Raw genomic sequence first — 21,233 nt, 5'->3', positions numbered from 1 at the left:
GGTTTCTCTACGTTAAGCAATTTAAAAGTGCTATGCAATTCGGACACTATATTTGTAGATGGTACATTCAAAAGTTGTCCGAAATTATACCATCAATTATTTACCGTTCATTGTACAATAAATCAGTCTTATGTTCCACTCGTTTATATTTTACAACCTTCGAAGACTACACAATGCTATTTAGAGGCATTTCAACATTTAGTTATAGAGTGTAAAAAAAATAACTTACAATTCAGTCCTATTCGGTTGTATGCCGATTTTGAAAAGGCTATTCACAATGCTGCAAGATATGTTTGGCCTTCTATTGAAGTAAAAGGGTGTAGATTTCACCTTGGTCAAAGTTGGTACAGCAGCTGGGGTTAAATAATGATTACAAAAACAATAATACGGATATAAGTATTTTTTTTAAATTATTTTTTGGACTTCCTTTTTAAAGTCATGATATGGTTTAAGATTGTTTGGCGTATGATATAATGGCATTGCAACCACAAGATAATAGGATAGTACAATTTACTGACTACATATTAGAAACATATTTAACCAACGACGCAGAGTTTCCACCACAAACATGGGCCGAATTTGTATCATCAACAATGCGCACAACAAACAATTGTGAATCTTTTCATAAAAAATTAAACAGCTCATTCAATTCATCACACCCAAACATATTCAATTTCATTGACATTTTAAAAAACATGCAATGTGATACGTATATCACATTGAGAAGTCAGGGAACAAAAAGCAAGAAAATGACTGAAAAAGAAACATTTATACATGACAAAATGAATGAATTGCGAGCAAAAAAAATTACTACGTTAGACTATATATGCGAGAATTGTCTTACAAATATTTACCAGTTTCTTAATAATTACAAATTTTTTATAATAAATTAATTTAATAATACATTTTTTAACCGTACACATTTTTACAGACACAAATTGCTAATAATATATTTTTTAATTAAAAACAAAAAAACAGCAAAACCAATATTTTTAATCATACTAATATTGATACAATTATATTTACAGTCCTAAGTCTGAAAAATGAGAAGGAAAATATTGATTTTGCAAAAAAAGGCTTAGACGTAATTACTTATAAATGAAAAATATATTTGGGTAGGTAATAAAAATCATACCCAGGCTGCAATTTACGTATGTATAAAATATACCCAGGCCACAATTTACGTATGTATAAAATATACCCAGACCGCAGTTTACGTATGTACAAAATATGCCCGGGCCGCAATTTACAGCGACCCATATTATCTATCACGTAGGCAATCTACCTGCGGTAGATCGCGGACCCAGTGCTGTTTGTACGTAAGTATATGATTTAACTCTAAAGTATCAAAGTTATACCAAGTTTATTTTGATATAATATGACGGATTAATATAATCAATTAATACATAATCCTAACCTAACCTAACCGTACTAAAATCCGATGAATAAAAAAAACCAAATTTAACCCTTTTTAAATTAGTCTATCTTCTATATGTACCCAGCCCATAAACATATACATGTTAAAAATATCAACAGAAATAAATTATAAAGGTATACTATCATACACTATCAATAATATACCAACTCAAGATCATTACTCATTAGAATTAATATAATTTAACTTAATTTTAAAAACCGTTGTCCTGCGAAACTTAGTTGAATCCAAACATCGATAACTACCATATAACTACAAGAAAATGCTAAAATAAAAATCAACTTTTACTGTTTCTATGTTATTATTACATTTTTACTATAATTACAAATTAAATAATTCTATTTAATTTTTTTTTATCGATTTTCCACATAACCTGATCGGAAACTACACATCATAAAAATGCGATCGAGTTAAGACAATAACAATTATTAGGGGGGGGGGAGTGGCCGAGCAGTTTAAGGCATCGGTTGCGACGCAGCCGGCGCCGGTTCGATTCCTTGGTCACAGGTGGCATTTTTCTTCAAGCAAGTCACGGTGTCCGGAGAACAAGTGCCGCCATCCCTCACCCGGGCATGGCAGATACCTACGGTGCCCAATCAAAAATTCTGCCAAACACAAAAGATCACGTGTAAAAACCCACCACTTCAAAACCCTACCACCACCACAATACAACCCTACCAACAGTTAATGGCCATAGATGCCGGTCTTAAGGATCAATAAAAAAAAAATAAAAATTATGGTGTATTATGTTAATTGTTAATAAAAAATCCATAGTCAATAGGTATAATGATTTTTAATACAAAAATTAAATTGAAAGTTCAATTTTTTCGAACGCAAGTATTATCGTTATCATAAAACGCATTTGTTTGGTTTGTGATAAAATTTTATTATTTGGTATATATACCCATTACCCACACTCTACACGTAATTCGAATTTCGTTTGCAGATATTATATTAAATGTGGCGAGTTGTAACAGTGGAATTCGATAGACGGTTAAATTATTATTTCACGAAAAAAAACTCAGTGCGATCGTTAAAATTATAAAATTAGCATTTTTTTACGTTTGCGGTTGGTGACGTGACGATTCTATAATAACATTATATATACCTATAATAGGAATGTAATTTATATCGATCGAGTCACTCGGGAGTAACGAGGAATTCATTATACATTATATTATTATTATAGAATTTCAAACCAGAAAAAAAAACGTACATATACAGAATAATGCGGTAATAATACATGTTTATCCTGTGCAATGAGATGAGACCATATATTATAATATAAACATATATATATATATATATTAATATTTAACACTGACTGTCCGGTCTACTCCTCTGTTTAAGTATAATATAGTATTATTATACCCACTGCAGTCGTACCTACCTCCTGTTTGATATCCGCAGCGACCAGCAAGCCACGACAATGTGTGTGTGTGTGTGTGTGTGTGTGTGTGTGTGTGTGTGTGTGTGTGTGTGTGTGTGTGTGTGTGTGTGTGTTTAGCTCCACTCCGTATACCGGTTTCTGACGCCAACCGCTTATGCATGCGTATCGCCGCCACGCGGCTGAGATCGAAAGTGGTCTTATTCGCAGCATCGCGTTGCCCACTCGTCGGCAGCGGCGGCCGAGGAATAAATTTCTCCTTCTAAAGTCCTCCTCACACGATTGTCCACCAGCATAACGAACGATAATCGTGCACGAAATGGATGAACTATCCAGATATTACCAGCACCTATACCGTACCTAACCTACCACCGTGGCCGTGGTGCGATTGTTGTATTATAACACCATCGACCGCGTATTTTTTTATTTTACTCTGTTTTAGTTTTGGTTTTTCTTCTTACCAGTATTAAATAATCGAATCGTTCGAGTCTTAAAGTACCTACGTAATATTATATGCAATGTACTATAGTGGTTTATATCGTGCAAATATGAATTCTTGGACGGATACCGCGGCTAGAAGTATAATTCTGTTCCTGACGTTGTTCATGTGTTTTGTCGCAACTCGAAGTCAGATAGCTGTCCCTAGAACTGCCCATAAGCTAAACGACCCACAAGGTAAATTCATATTTAAAATAATACCAAATATGTATATATGAAAAACTTTACACAATTATTTGTAAAGAAGATTGAGTATTTTTGAAAAAATTTTTTAAGAAGATAAGTATAATACAACCTTTATTCAACATAATATTTTGAATCCTTAACAGTTCCCATAAAGCGAAATAAGAAAGGGATATTAGGAAATTAAATATTTGGAATTGGTAATTAATTACAATTTTACAAGTATTTCTAAAATCAGCCTTTATCATAATATTATTTACCTACATCGATTTAATAAAAAATAAATTTCACATAATATAATATATTCGGTTATTTTATAATTAAAATTAATTTAACATAAATACATAATTATTCACTCTCATAAGCTGGTGTCTATTCAAAATGCTATATTTAATATTGTATACAAATATATAGGTACAATATAAATATTTCAAATTCGAAGAAGTACGCAAATATGAATAATTAAAAACCGTTTTGTCTTACCAATTAGAAAATATTATAAATGAGTACTTTAATGACTAACACTTATGTCTTTAATGGTAGTGTGATAAGTCTGGTAAAAATCCGATTATCTCATTCAGCTTTCTCTCGTCCACAAGAATTTTTTTTCGATTTGACTTTCTTTATAAAACATTTCAGTCGATACTCCTGTTTAAAATGCTTAATAGCTATTATCTTTCAAGTTATTATAGCAATCAATACATTTTGTGACTAACATATTATATTGGCAAATTCTAATAAAAACATTAAACATAGTATTTACATTCAACTCGACAATTCAATTTTAAATAATAGAAATACCTGCGTGTAGCTTACATAATATTATTATGTAATTGCCGTTATTAAGTTAATATAAAAGTTATGAGACTTTTATTTTTATTGTTATACTTTTTAGAATTATCAAGTAAAATCTTTAACAGCTCAAGGATAAAGAATGTGAAGTATCCATTAAAAATAGATATAGGGAGTGAAACACAAGTATACTTAACCTATAATAGAACCTATGTCTCTTGGCCTAGGTCCTTGACAAAATGTTATAGAAATATATCGTAGAAAGGAAAAATGTTACTGTTATAGTTTATCCAAACAAATAAAAATGTATGAACGCGCACATTTGTGTGAAAATTAGTATGTAGAAAATAACGAGTTTCTTTTTTTAAATTTTGCTTTAAGCAAAGACACTAGTGCACAACTAAACAAGTCGGATATTTCAAGTCCGGATTTTTTCCAATCAAATTATGACCATATTACATCACACATTAATTTATAGTAACTTTTAAAGACGTAAATACGCGTATAGAAGATAATATAATATAATAATATTGATGTTATTTCTTATTACGTTTTGTTTTTTACAAACAAATTTTTAATCTGATCAGTTAGTAACTCTTAATAGACGTAATGGATGAAATAGGCGTATATAGGCGATAATAATATATTATAGACGTTATTACTTATTACGTTTTGTTTTTTAGAGATCAATTTTTAAATCCATGTGTCCTTAAATTAATTTATTGTAATTATTATTCTAATACGAATAAGTTCTATTATATAATTGCTTAGTTATTTACAGGCCATTATTTCTACACAAAAATAATGAAAAAGAGTTAGTAATCCTTTTAAATTTTTAATCTCTATTTTATAAATTCCAGTGGGTTATCTTTATTATTTTAAAAATTACTCATACAAATTATAATACCTATTATATACCTACGCATTTAGTATTATATCCGGAAATGTTCGTGTTGTCCATCTCATATTCTTTCGAACTTTTAATGCTCTGAATTCGATCGTCATCACCGTTGGATATTATGCTATGATAAGATTATTAAATAATAACTGAAAATAAAACATGTCCTGTAACGAAATATCGTAAGCTTTTTACAAATAACGGTCGGTATAATAAGAAATATGATATTTTATGTTTATAATAATGCGTTGTAACTCGTAGAATCCGCTTATGATAATAGCGAAAATAACTGCAAGACCTTTCTGTATAATTGATGGTTATGTCGTTGTACAGATTTATCAAAGCGAAACTGTTTTAGCACGCGCTATTATCATGCGCTACACAATAGGCGTGAAACACTATTATTGTTTGCCTACTATTATAATGTACATGATTATAATATTACGACAATCTTAACTGCAGCAAGCGTTTATTTCAAACACCGAAACGATTAATATTAAGAACACCTGTATGACGAAAAATTAAGAGTTATAATATGGTAAATCTAAAATTAGAACGAAAACGTGTATTTGTTTTTATGATTGAAATGCGGCTTCTTTCGTAGGCATCTATCTACCTATATATTATGTGTGTACGATTCAATAAACGTAGAACGTACATGGATTTGAAGGTCGTGACCAGTAATAACTTATATATATATATATATATTATGCCCAACTGTATCTTACTATAGGTACTACTAAAAGTTATAGCACGTATATAATATGTGTGTGTGCTTTGCCACTTGACTGGCTATATTGTATAATGTGACATCCAACCGGTATTAAAGAAGAACTTCCTTGTGTATAGATATGTCTCCACCTATATAGGTGGGTCTCAACTCGTCGAGAGAAAGTGGATAAAGGTACTTTACATCACACGAACCTATAATTTTGTCTCCAATCTCATTACCACGGTAAACATATCTTTGAAATATATTGCTTTAAAATACAAACATAAAAATTTATCAGATTAAAAAAATGTCCATGAATATGCTACACCGTTATATCATAATAATATTATATTGTCCATTATTAAATAATGGTTTTTTTTTTTGCATCTACCATAAGCTCCGTAATATAATTTAATAGGTACCTACCTACTCCTAAAACTCTATAACGTTGCATAAGATTATTTGTACGTATAATAATATATTATAAGTATGAAAAAACAATTTGGGCCCTACAAGTCCTTTTTTTACACACATTTTTATAATGCCACCAGCATTCAGTAGTAGAGAAAGTACCGTATAATGTAATGTAATATTATAATTTATAATGGGTACTTTTGTGAACAATGCTTATAGGTATACATTTATATGGGCGTGTAGTTTGTACACCACAGACGAGAGAATCAAATATTCCATAGATTATAAGTCAAAATTATAAATTTAAATAAAATAATGTCATAACCATTTTCCATTTTTAGAAGTTTTTTTTTATTTAATTTTATAATTTGATTTGGTATAATAGTATTGAATTAATGAAAGAAAAAGTTAGTTGCATTATCGTACAAATTCCATTATAATACTTATGGGCTATGAAGTTACTTTTTTGTAACTGATATTCGTTTATACTTTATTTATAGGTAGGTAGGTACTTATAAGTTATAACTTTTATAAATAGTTGTAATGTATAGGTAGGTATATATTATAATACAGCAATAGATGTTATTCATCAATGTAAAATTGCATGTACATTGTACAATAATGAACATATAATAAATTTTGTTAGTTATGCAATTATAAAGAAGTATTTATTAGACTTGACTTGGCTAATAATGTAATATAACGAGATACAAAAAAAATATTCGTAGGTATATCTCCAACACTATATGACAGTTATCAATAATTAATGAATTGAATATACCTAAATACCCATCTATATTTTTATTATTATTAATGTTAGTAAATTTGACATTACACCTGTAAGAATATTAAAAAAATAAGGTTTCATTCTGTGTGCATGTTGTATTACTCAACTTATAAGTTGTTTGAAATAAAAATATTTTTCTATGAGTTAAGCATAGGAACTCAATTAAATTATTAAAAAAATTATAGTATAATAATAATATATACTGCATTAATCATTATTATTAGGTGCATATTAAGGTCAAACATCAATCATTTTCATCTTCTTTTTTACAAACATTTTGGTCTCCTCTCCCCATGAGGTAACAAAATATTATATTTTTTTCACGATGTATTTATGTACACATTAAACTAGTATCTACGACCTAGTACCTTTCAACAATATATAATTTTATCTCTATTTTTATGTAGGTATTAGTGTATTACAAACATTACAATAATCAATGTTCATATTTCATATTGTATAGTCCACAGTAATATGCTTGGTTTACTACACAATAATGATGATGGAGTACCTATAATAGGCATTACATTTAAGTTAGGTTATAGTAAGTTACAAGGTAGTATAATGGTTACAACAAAATAACAATATTAACAACTATAATACATTAATACATTATGGTAGTGAACCGACTAAACCGTAAACAAATTCATAAGTATTTAACCTGTCTACATAATAACATTGTATAATGTTTATATTCCAAATTTTAAACTCAATAGTTCAAATAAATTTTACCTAAGGGGTCAAGATTAAAGCTGTAAAAAAATATCTCGTAACATATTGGAAAAAAAATGACTCACATATATTTTTATACTCAACTTTTCTCTGTAGTTACAATAGTACCTACCTATACCTACCTGAGTATATGCAATGTTTTTGTCTTTTACTGTAAAATGGTATAGGTTATCGATTTAACACGACACAGTGATAAATACTTCAAGAGTGTGCAGGATAGAATAATATAGCTCGTATAATACAATAATATTGTTAAACAGTTAAACATTTAAGAATTTCAAGATGATAGGTACATATCGGAAAAAAATGTTGTTGCGTCGATTAATGAAAAAAACACTACCGTCGTTAAAATTGTACACAGAATTTCAACAAATAATGTGCATATATATATGATATAATAGCTCTATGGCCATGTATGAGGTCTATCTACTTTTTGTCATCATAACAGCTATCCAGTAATTATATCCAGTACTACCTATCTAGTGTTCGATCACATAATACCATATACTTGGTATGTATTATATTATATGTATACCTACCTAAAAGTAATAACGATCTATATAATCAGAAAATACTCACATTATAATATATAAATTTCACACATTGTACGCATATTTTGTTGGCGTAACGAATTTTTCTTCAAACGTCGCGTAGGTACTATTTATTATTATATACCTACCCATACAATAGCGCCATAGTATGGCTAAGTACTTATTCTATACATTTCACGTACATACCTATCTCCATTCTCGTAACATAGCGTGCAATACGAACATAATAATGTAGCTGATATGTCATGATATGTATAAATGTATAATATCTAAAGTGATTCACCAATCGTGTTCACCCCCATAATATCCGTAATTTAAAGATTTATTCAAATTCAATTTTTTTAGAATCAATTATCATACTGAACCATCTTATTTATTTCAAATACTTCGAATTTGCATAAACGTAATTGATTTTTTCAAATGAAAACCTCCCTTTTTTACTGTAAATTGTTTAAATTATATTTTTTTGAACATTTTAATGTAACCTTAATATAAATCTAAATGCAAACAAGTGATTTCTAAAAATATATGTAATAAGGATAATAGTTCATGACACTATAGGTTTATAAGATATTGGGGGCTATGATTGTTTATAATTTATATAGTACCTACCTACCAAATCGATCCTTATCTATTAGCGTTTTATAATTTGTTTAATTTTTCTGATTTATGAGTTTTTACTAAATATTACATCAATAATATGGTTAATATTTATTAGACTAATTATTATCATTGACTATACCCAGTATCCTTAGTAAATAAATTGATTAATCCCGAATTACAATTTAAATTCATCAACATTTTCAAAAATAAATGTTTACTCAACTTGTAGTGAAAAAGTAAGTTCTCATTATGAATATAAATTTGTATCGAGAACCCCTAAATACCCCAACAGAAATTTAAGTATTTGTAATTGGTAAAAATGGTTTTTAAGAGGACATCAGCACGTCACGTCATGTGTTATCTCTGTCTTACAAACGTACAGTAATACAGGGTGATTCGTAAAGCGTAAAACACTCATTATCTCAAAAAGTATTAATGTCTTTGAAAATATTTTTTAACATACTTTCAAGTTGTTAAAGAAACTATGTTTTTATAAAAAATTATATTTTTAAATATTTTTTATCTATATAATTTTTTCAGTTTTTACTTTTTTGAATGACAGCATAGAGTTTTAAATTCATATTCCAAAGCAGAATATTTTTCGAAGTATTTTGATTCATAAAAATCTAATTTAGGGCGAGTAGTCTATGAGGTATAAGAATTTAAAGTTATGATGGGCGGAGTGGAGTGGTATGGGGTACCCCGCAAATGTGTGTCCACTACTCCGCTTGTCTAAACCTTAAATACTTATAACTCATTAACTACTCGTCCTAAATTTGATATTTATGTATGAAAATACTTATAAAAATATTCTGCTTTGGAAAATGAAATTAAAACTCTATGCTGTCATTCCAAAAAGTAAAAAACTTAAAAAAATTTGAGGATAAAAATTATTTAAAAATATAATTTTTTAATAAAAATGTTGTTTTTTTAACAACTTGAAACTATGTAAAAAAAATGTTTTCAAAAACATTAATACTTTTTGAGATAACGAGTGTTTTACGCTTAATAAATCACCCTGTATAGAAAATTTGCGTTCAGCAGAACAAATTTTGTATTGATAGCACTATCAAATTTCAGAATATGAATATTATATAGGTTACATCATAGGCTTTAATTTACATTTAAAATAAAATATAAAGTGTCAAGAGAATTAAAAAATTTAAATATTTTACATACCTACCTAACTATAGTTATAATAACTTCAATATTAAAGATATCGACAAAAAATTGGTTTTGCTGAAGTAAGTTGGATGCGTGTAGCGTACCTATACAAAAAAATTCCAAAAATCATAAATCGAATAAATGCATAATATAAAAATACAACAGGATTAAACACGATTGGTGAATAACCCTGTATACCTATACAATATATTATATAGTATAGCTAAGTATAGCCTTTAGTACCTTCTATTCAATACATTTCGCGTACCTACCTTGGTTATCTATACCTAACTCCGTTCTCGTAACATCGCGTGCAATACGAGCATACAACTTGGCAACCTACATAATATTATCATTATATCGGTATATAATATTATATATATATATATATATATATATATATATATGCGCATTATAAATTATATCATGTCATTGTTATTTATTGTATTTATTATTATTGTTATTATTAACATAGATATTATGTTTTTGTGCGGAGTACAACTTTTTTTTTCCAACCGATTTTTGTAACACTGGTAATATAATTGCCATAGAAACGCAAATCAACCACAAAAGAATTTTAAAAATATAGCACTCTACTCAATAATATCTTTCCTCTAAATGTAAAATCTATGAATCATAAATAATACGTTTTTGTTAATAAGGACCTTACGAAAAATTGGTCAAAAACAAAAAACGTGTATTTTGCCTAAAAACAAATTTATGTTTAGAAAAAATGTAATTAAATTCTTAACAAAATATAGCATGCTAGTAGATATTTTTCCACTACTTCATTATATCCAAAAACATATTATCTATGTTTCCTCAATTATTATTATAGTATTCCTTGCGGAGGAAAAATATCTAGCAGCATGCTACTTTTTTTTTTAAAATAATTATTGCACCGACGTGCTATCTAATATACCGATGCGAATCATGCAATGTTGTGTTATCCACTCTTGAAATTCTTGTCTGTTTGTTGTGTGTAGGTGGTGATTTAGTGAGGCAGAATAGCATTACGCAGCAAATACTGGCGCAGTACCTGCAAAAGCGTCTGAACAGGGCGGGCGGGAGCGTGCAACAAATCGGTCAGCCACAGTTGTTATTGCCGACCGGTGGAAACGATTTGACGGCCAGTATCGTCGGTATAAATAATAACAGTATTCAGAAAAATGTCGCCGAAAATCTTTACGACGGAAGTCCCGATGACGATGACGATATCATCGGAGATGCGCGATATTATCAAGGTTAGAACGTAGTCAGACAACGAAAATCGCGTTAGGCGCACTTATAATAGGCACCTATTGCTCCTATAATAATATAATATATTACAACCACACTGTGAAGTCGGCTCTGTGAGGGGTTTAGGACCTATAGTCGATGGACGAATAAACACAGGGACGAAAAAATAAGGGCAATATGCAATAGGTATAATAACTGGAAAATTAGATTTTCACGCAAGTTGCATTTCTCAAAAAGAATTTTAGTTGTTAGTGTCCACAAGAACTATGATGGTATGTATTAAGTACTTTATGTATCGCATATTTATAACAATTTGCGGATATGGGTAATCTGAAAATATATATGTAAACGAATTATTAGAGTAAATTCAAGATCAAGACAATATTATGATAGGCGTACGGTTATATTATATGGGGGTTCGTAGTGGTTGTCTAGCTCTAGAACTCGAGGTGCTATAACTGCTATAAGTATGCTAATTCGCTAATAGTACCCTTAACACCAATTCTATGTGTGACAAAGTGTATAACTGTGTTAACAGAAGCTAGTAACTCATAAGTAGTACCGTAGTGGGTATAATATATAGTACTATATTATTGTATATAAGTATAAGGACATGCTCATGTGTATTGTGCCAATCAGCCTGCTGCAGTTAGCGTCGTATTATTATTTATTGTACTACTTACTGCGTGATAAGTTAGTTAAAATTATGTAAAACCAAAAAACACAGTAGGTAGTATTACTACTGTAATAATATTTGTTACCAACTATTATTGTTGCTGTTGTTTTGTGAATTGTGATAAAGAAGAGTAAATACCTATTGGCTACTACATTGTATTGGTTCAGCGCACACGTATGTTGTGCACATTCGACTTCCGTGCATTTTTCAGGAACAACATTTGAAATACATTTAAAACAATTTAATAGGTATCGAAATTCAAATTACATTTTGAAAATAATTTAAGTAAAAATGTAATTTTATTTGTGACCATCGTTGACAAAATCTCCTCAACATCTCTTCTATTCATCGTGCATCAGTAAAAAATAAATACCTAAGGTCAGACATTCAACGGTTTAATAATATATACCTTCAAAAAAATATACGGCCACATCCATCATTAGGTAATATATATATTTACCAGTGGCGCAAATAGGGGGCTAGGGGAGCTGAAGGGGGCTAACACCCCCAAAAATATCCCTTATTGATTTATATATAAGCCCCCCATGGGTTATTTTAAATTAATAGTTTTGTTAGGTGGGCTAACATTAGGACCGCGTTTTTACTGATATAAATTATATAATAGTCCAAAGTTTGAACAGTAAACGAAGTGTAACCTAGGGGCTGTAAATACGAAATTCGTAATATATAATATTATACTGTCTACTTTTTATTATTAACAATTTTTTTTTTATGGTTGAGAAAATATAGTAGTTGAGTGTGGTAATAAATATAGAATACTTCATGCGGAAATTTTTCGTAGTAAATATTTATGGGGCGAGGACATTGGACGACGAAGTTTGCGCTTAAAAATTCGTGATCCAACCGGAGGTCAGGTCATGAAAAAGATATTTAGAGTTTGACCAAATCAAATCCTTGACCAGATTATTAAAGTGTTTATGGAATACATCATGTGAAGAGAGATAACTTATTTATAATTAATTACCAGATATATAATACCAATTTATATTATAATTACATAGTACAGATACCTATAAATTACGATATTATACGTTTGCATTGTACATACAAATCCCCTCTGCAGATATATCTATTAGAATTAATATTCAAGACAGATAAGTGTATATAGGAGCTGATATAAAGTGATGATAACAAAAATAGGCGTTCATTACAACCGTGAAAATTGTAATTGTTGTTACGTTACTATAGAATTAATAAAAATATATCGATTTTTGATATACCTATACCTATAAGTAACTATTTTATTATTTTTATTTAATATATTACTCAAACAACACAATAGATGAAAAATTCAATATAATACACCATACTCATATTATATTATACGTCATACGTACACAATGTTATAATATTTTAACAATCGTATACGTTCTAATTATTTTGATTGCCAAACTACAATAAGTACTGAAAATCTCGTTAGATGATATTATCAGTTTTGCGTTTCAAATGATATAGAACATAAAAAAAAGTAGGTAATACCCCTAATACCGTTTTAAATATTCCGCTATAATTTACCAAGTGGATCTCATCGCTATTGTTCGGTATTTTGTAACATATACCGTATAGACGTAGATACTATTATATACTGTATACTATAGTAACAATAATTTATAAAGTAACTACCTATATTGAATTAGAAAATTTGTATATTCACCTGAGTTTGTTAATAATAAGTACCAACAAACCTTGATGGTAATATTCTCGTGTAATTCTCATATATTTATATTTTAATATCTATAATTAGTTATTACATAATTAGGTATATAACATACAGGTGTGCTTCATAAGATACTCATTTCTGATTTCATATAAAAAATTATATGATTGTATAGATAATGTAGACTGCTATTAGAAGAATAATGTACCTTTCACAGTTTCACGTAATATACTACGTTAAATAATGAGTGTATTACTGTATTAGTACTTAGTAGTTTAGTAGGTATCTATCTATATCATTATTGTATTGTGTCATAAAATAGTTTTTTGTCATTTAAAGAGCCTATTCTTCATAAAACGAGTTATTCTGACTATGTAATAAATTTATGAATAACATAGGGGAATCATAATAATATTTTTATTTTCACAATCATTCTTGAAAATTGAAGAACCTATATATCTACTAAATCCCTACTACAGTAGTTATTCATAACTTGAACCTTTTTAATCAATACTTGCGTTTCGTATTACCTAAATATTAAATACTGTAAATACCTATACGGCTATAGGTACCTGCAATAAAAATAATGATTGAACTCGTACTCGTTATAGAATCAATCACGTCACCATAAAGACGTATTAAACATTGATAGATGTTTCATAAATGTATAAATGTAATATTTATGTACACAGGGACGTATTTAGAATTTTCTCTTGGAGTAGAGGGGATATGAAAAATTAAATTAACCAAAAATCATAACGAAGTAATCAACTACCTATAGTAAAGTTGCATATTTTTGTTTAAAATTATAATTTATTACCTATATGAAATCTAATTTTCTTTTTTTAAGGAAAAGTTTTCTATAACCTCATTATTTGTGGGTACCTATTTCTTCTTTTCGGTGGTATGATAACCAGGATACCCCTTACCATGGTCGTATACAGGAAGGTTATGGGAGATGGATCCCCCATGACCTTTTTTTCATATATAATATTAGCGCGGGGGCACTACCCTGCGATTTATCTCAGAAATAATGAGTAACCAAAATAACCAAAAAATATATTTGTTTGAAATTAATTCATATTATCTGATGAATCAATCGACCATCAGTTAAAGTATAGAAACTGTATATTTTTTATTGTGAAGTTGGTCGAATGTATATTTATAATTTTTGTAGATATGTGTGAACGGTCGTTCATATTTCTGTACAGTTTCCGATAATCCTTTTCTCGTGGACTTAAATACAATTAATGATTCATACCTCGCTAAAGATGAATTAAAAATTAATCAATTATCAATTATTGATTTGAGATTAAAAAATGAAAAGATCACACCATGATTTTCAAACAAAAAATGTAATTGAAATATGTTGGTGTTCGTTGACAAACACCACAGTTATCTGTGAGCTGTAACCAGGGCTATGACATTTTTGATTCCATTCTCTATCTACTACATAACTACATAAGTATCACTGCGAGTCTGTATTTTCTACAATGCCACAATGGTCTCAAAAATGATCATTCACAATAATTTAGCAATGTATTAACTCTTAATATTATCATTACAAAATAATAATAATAAAAATTATATATTACTTTATACTTCAAGGGGGTCCATGACCCAGAAAAGGTTAACAACCTATGTTATAATACAGTGTTACGAACTTACGAAGTATTTATGGTGTAGATTGTATTGATTCCATAATTTTGAACTAGTAAATGGTAAATCCTGTAAATTCTCGTGTGATACCCAGTAGGTAAATTTAATTAATTAACTATAACCACGGACTAAGATATAATATATACTAAGATATCTTAGTCCGTGACTGTAACTATATAACTCATTTTATAGGTAATCATTAATCAATATTTAAAAAAAATGTGTCAACATAGATAATTAATTAATAGTCATAAATTTAGTTTTTGATTTCATTTCACATTTGTCAATTATTTCTGTTAGGTAGATAGTACACTTTGTAAATTTATAGTACCTATTAGATACCTAAACAAAATACCTATGCCAAATGTTGACAATCTTATAACACGTAGAAAATATCTGATAAAATTATATATTTTTTTTAAATACCTATGTATTCATATTTTTTCGATCAAAAAAATATTTTATACTATTATACATATTATTATTAAAGATGGTAAATAGAATATACTAGGTATGCACGTGGTCACGCGGAAACTAACCATTATAATATTATGTATAATTTGTTTCACGCCATAGCAATTTAAATTATAATAATAGTTCTTGTCCTCTCGAAACTGCCAAAATATGTACCATATTAAAAAAATTTAATTTATATTTAAAACACTACGGACGGAGGTAATATTATAAGAATATATTAAAAGTATTTATTATTGCAATTACGAAAATGTCAAACATTTTTTATAATGTTCACGTACAGACGTTTTTGTTTTGTTTCTAAGAATGGTATACCCGTCGGTCATCTGCAGATTACATCAAGAGAGTATATTATCATGGGTATTTTATGAATTGTGAATAATAAATTTTTAAAACTAGTTATTTTTAATTTGGTGTACGTAAGTCGTTATATTATGTTATTCGAGTAGCTGACCTCGGATGCAGAAAATAATAAAACTTTTATTTGTTTTTTTTTTAAATTATTTCGACGCACCGTATTAATATGTTTTGATTAAAACTATATGACGAATATTATACATATAACACATACATCGTATACATTTTATTACTAACCCATGCATTCAATACACGTCTACATAAGGATAACCAAACGTTCAACATAATATTACATATTATTACATATCAATATATAAATCATTCAAAAATACTCAATGTACATCAATGTAGAGAGACCTAGCTAATCGTACCCATATGGCCATATGGGTATGTTATTTTTAAAAACATTTTAGAAGGTTACGTTTTAACCTTGAACCTATATTGGAGTGCAACGAGTTACAATACCTCGAGGGTCTGAACCTGAAATCAAAATAAACCTTACGGTTAAAGAATAATGTGTAATGTTGTACTAATGTAGATCGTATGATGTATAATATGTATATAAACTATATAGAGTGTTTGTGACACTAAACAAATGGATGGTATTATATTTTGACATTTTTTTTCCTCGCCAGCTATAACAGGACAAACAACAACAAAAATGTTTGAAAACATAATATCTTATGAATTTGTATAATAATTTTAATACTTACTTAATATATTTCCCCGTACATAAATTATACATACCTACCTACGGACATTATACAGTATATAATATACATCAGTATATTATATTCAGTGGCAAAGAACCAGTATTAAAACGAGTGACTAGGGAGATATTATCATTATACATGTATACCTAATCAATACCACTTAAAAGTTTATAGATGGAAAAAACCCTCTTCACAACTTAAAAAAAAACAATGGTTTATCTCTCGAAACATAATATTATTTCGTAAACAGGAACCTAGAGTCTAGGTACACGCAGGGATTATACTCCACATAATTACGCATCTATATATGATAGCCAATTAGGTATAATTTAAAATACCACTGATATACTACTGAACAACTCATTTTTTGTTTAAAAATTATTATAGACAATTCAACAATTGTTTAGTAATATTTGAACTTAAACAGAATAATTTATTTCTAACAGAAATAATATGTTCATAATTATATATTATAGTTATTTTAAATATTATAAAAATAATTGTATACCTATCTGAATAAAATAATAAGGGATCAAAATATCCGAAAAAAAGAGAAAATTTGGTTTCATTTAAAATTACCGAAAAAACTGGTTTTTTTCCCTGAAAAATTGAAGAATAATATTCTCCAATTTTTCTACGTTTTCTGAGGCTCTGGAAAAAAAACCATTTTTTCCGGAAATTTTCCAGCATTTTGATCCCTAAAAATAATATTAAAGCTTTGGATGATAGGTAGATCATAATATACCTATTCAAGTTAATTTTGTCTTATAGTTTATACCGTTAATCTAAGTTTGTTTTAACTTAAACTATTGTAATAACTATTAACAGTAGGTACTATAATTAATAATAATATTGAAAATTATTTTTTTCGGTAAAACACTTGAAATATTTGAGGTCACTCCACATCGACAATAATAATAATATGTATTACAATAGGCGATTGTTGAAAAACATTGTTTGTTCAATAATTTCTTGATTTATTAGAAATAGACACTTCGTCGGACGAAGAGCTAACTTAACCAATATATAACAGTGAATAGGTATATATAAGTTGCATAATAAGGAACCGACCTAACCACTGACAACCTTTAAAATGAGGCACTATTGCAAGACTAAAACCATATATTCGGCACCACTATGATAAAATATTATTCCAATATATCTCAGTTGAGTTTATTTTAACCACGCACTCATTAAGTCTTTTCATGAAGTAATTATTTAATATTAATTAATCATACTTTTTCAAGTTTTTCATTCATAGATATAAATATAAAGAATGATTCACCAAGCAAATTCACCAACTTTTTTTTCTGTAATGATAAATCAAGGTACCTAATTAAAATTTGATTTTTTTTTAGTTTCACTTAAGGACTAAATTTTCAACCACTTAGATTAAATATTTTTATGCCATTTTAGGAATAATTTGTGGAGATACCTACCAACCTATATTTTTTTTAAATAAGAACCATGCTTTTTCTGTTAGATTGTGTAAATTGTTATGTGTTAAGTAGGTACACGCATTTTAGAAAATGTTGATATATCTAAATAAAAATTCAAACGAGTTGTTTTTGAGTTATATAAATTTGTATAGGTAAGGATGATATGTGTCCATCGGCCATTATAATAGACTATAATAATATAGTAAATATGGCCGGCTATAATGATTTTAATATTATACAAAATATTATTTAATGATCAGATCATAAAAATTAACAAATGCTAAATGCAATTTTACATATATTTTATATTTTTGTTGGACCATCTTTAAGTAGGTACTAATTATTGGTATGATTTAAAATATGGGTGGTTATTAAGTAGAATTTGAATAAATGTATAATAAATGTAATTAAAGGAAATCATTGAGAATGCTAGGTGAACCACTCTGCATAGATACATCATTTTTGTTTTGAATAATCGGTTAGGTTAGTTAGCAATTAATTAACAATATTATGTGATTTTATGTTACAGGTGAATGCAACAATAATAATTGTGTTGAAGACAGCCCTTCCGTCATCAATAAGTGGTCACTGCCACTTTTACGATCGGGAGACAAAAAATTATACTTGGGAATATTTTTTAAGGTAACTATAAAAAATATAAACTTAAAAAAAAATCTATTTGAATGACAAACGAATACATCACCTATTTTTATTGATCTATAGGCTAATTGGTACAAAGCCGCTCAATACTGTAGATATCATGGAATGCATTTGGCTAGCATAAGTAGCCAAGAAGAGAATGACAAGTTGGAAAAATACATTAAAGACAATGGTAAGAACTTAGATACCTACTTGATAAATTATTTATCATAAACTGTGTACCTAACTGTAGGTACCTATTTAGCTTGTGGAAAGGGTGTAGTGTAATAACAGATTTTAATTATTATAAATTATTACGAAATTTTATATTATTTAGGTTTAGGACATGAACACTTTTGGACCTCTGGTACAGATCAAGCAGAAGAAGGATCATTCTTTTGGTTGGCCAATGGCCGGCCAATTGGATATACTAACTGGAATGCTGGGGAACCAAACAATTTCAAATATGAAAATGGTGAAGAGGAACATTGCTTAGAGTTATGGAATCGAGACGGAAAAGGTCTAAAATGGAACGATTCGCCATGTTCGTTTGAAACCTTTTTTGTATGTGAAATGTGAAGAACCAAGAAAAAATCATTAGGAATAATTCAATTAATAATAATTGTACTATAAAAATATTGAGCATTACCTACTATAATTTATAAATTTATCACATTAGAATTAATTTGTAAATAATTGCATTAGACAAATCTCTCAATTTAGATTTAATTATTTAAATAAAAAAAAGTTTCTAAACTGATTATAATTTATAATATATCATGTACTTGTAATAGTAAGTTGCTAGTTAAGTAAATACTAAGAAAAATACTTTAAAGTATAAAAATAGTTATTTTTAACGTTTATTTAGGAAATTGTATTAGACATATATATGAATAAGGCACTACAAAATTTTTTTGGAAATATATTCATTTAATCAGTTTTAAATACGTATATGATGGATTGATGACCACAGACCAGTTGTTCATCTTAATTATGTAACAGTAACAACAAATCGCACCTATATTTTTTTAATCAAATATAGATAAATGGTGGTCGTTAAACGAAATGTCAATCAACGAATTTTGAATTTTTTTATTGACATTTGACAAACACATGATAAATATCTTATGTTTATTATTTATATTATTATTAATATCAAATAAACCTACAAACCTACCTAATAATAATTAATGGGAATGATGATTCATTCCATTTATTTTGTAAAGGGAGATTTTTTAGCTTACCACCTATGAGCTTTTCGCGTACCTACCACTAGTTAGGTTTGACCACAATTTGAGAAACACTAAAATATAACATTGTTACTTTCCCGATACACCATACATAGTAGGAATATCTGCAATCTATATATTTACTTTTATACAATAATAGGTAACCTAAAATGCTTATTCCTGATTACATGGAAACTGGAATTTATATTGTTTTGTTTTATGAGACTGTATAGCCAATACAATAATAATATTATAATTATTGATATACTTTTATAGACGTTAGACGTGATTTATGTAGGAATAAGAAATATTTAGGTATAGACATACATACAAAATTATACCCAGGCCGCAATTCACATAAAAATTAAAAATTTGACGCAATTTACAGCAACCTCGGTAGCAGTCGTCTCTGGTGTACTATAATATCAGTAGGTATCGAATTTACCACCTCATCGTTATATTTATTATAGGTTATAAAATGTCAATAATATTTAACTCAAAAATTGTCTTTATTTCTATCAAATTAATAAATTTGTAAGGTTTTGATAATTTGATCACAATGCTGAAATTATGTACTCAAAAATATTAAGATTAATTTTTATATTTTTCTTTGTTTCAACCATATGACTTCATTCTGATCATTGCAGCGAATAGGTCCCCTTTTTCACAATGTCCGGTAACGACAACAATCATAATACCCCAAAACAAAATAAAACAAAGACTTACTCGTATGTAAATTGAAACTAATGTGAAATTAGTGTGATTAAATCATTTACCGGAAGCCCAAAGGACTTCCAATCAGTCCGCGTGTCCGGCAACTGCTGCAGGAATTAGGAAGCTGCTATGAGACGGGCGCTCCAAGAAACACGCGTTTTACTAAAATTTAAATATAAGTTTTATAAGTAACACATAGTTGTTCACAAATTCCATACCGGAAGTACCTTCGATGCGATGCTTCCGTTGTCTACGTATCA

At 28.5% G+C, this 21,233-nt stretch overlaps 1 protein-coding gene across 1 annotated transcript; it reads left to right on the top strand.

Annotated features, from left to right (window-relative positions):
- The first annotated feature begins 2,998 nt into the window (after window positions 1–2,998).
- LOC132939562 (uncharacterized) lies at window positions 2,999–19,790 on the top strand. The gene is made up of 5 exons (XM_061006803.1): window positions 2,999–3,497; window positions 11,143–11,400; window positions 18,921–19,033; window positions 19,115–19,223; window positions 19,368–19,790. Exons 1-5 carry the CDS (start codon window positions 3,341–3,343, stop codon window positions 19,607–19,609), a joined length of 879 nt encoding a protein of 292 aa, XP_060862786.1. The 5' UTR covers window positions 2,999–3,340; the 3' UTR covers window positions 19,610–19,790.
- Window positions 19,791–21,233: the final 1,443 nt, after the last annotated feature.

This window comes from Metopolophium dirhodum, chromosome 2 (genome assembly GCF_019925205.1).
Source record: "Metopolophium dirhodum isolate CAU chromosome 2, ASM1992520v1, whole genome shotgun sequence".
NCBI lineage: Eukaryota > Metazoa > Arthropoda > Insecta > Hemiptera > Aphididae > Metopolophium > Metopolophium dirhodum.
This window is presented reverse-complemented; position numbering and strand designations above follow the sequence as displayed.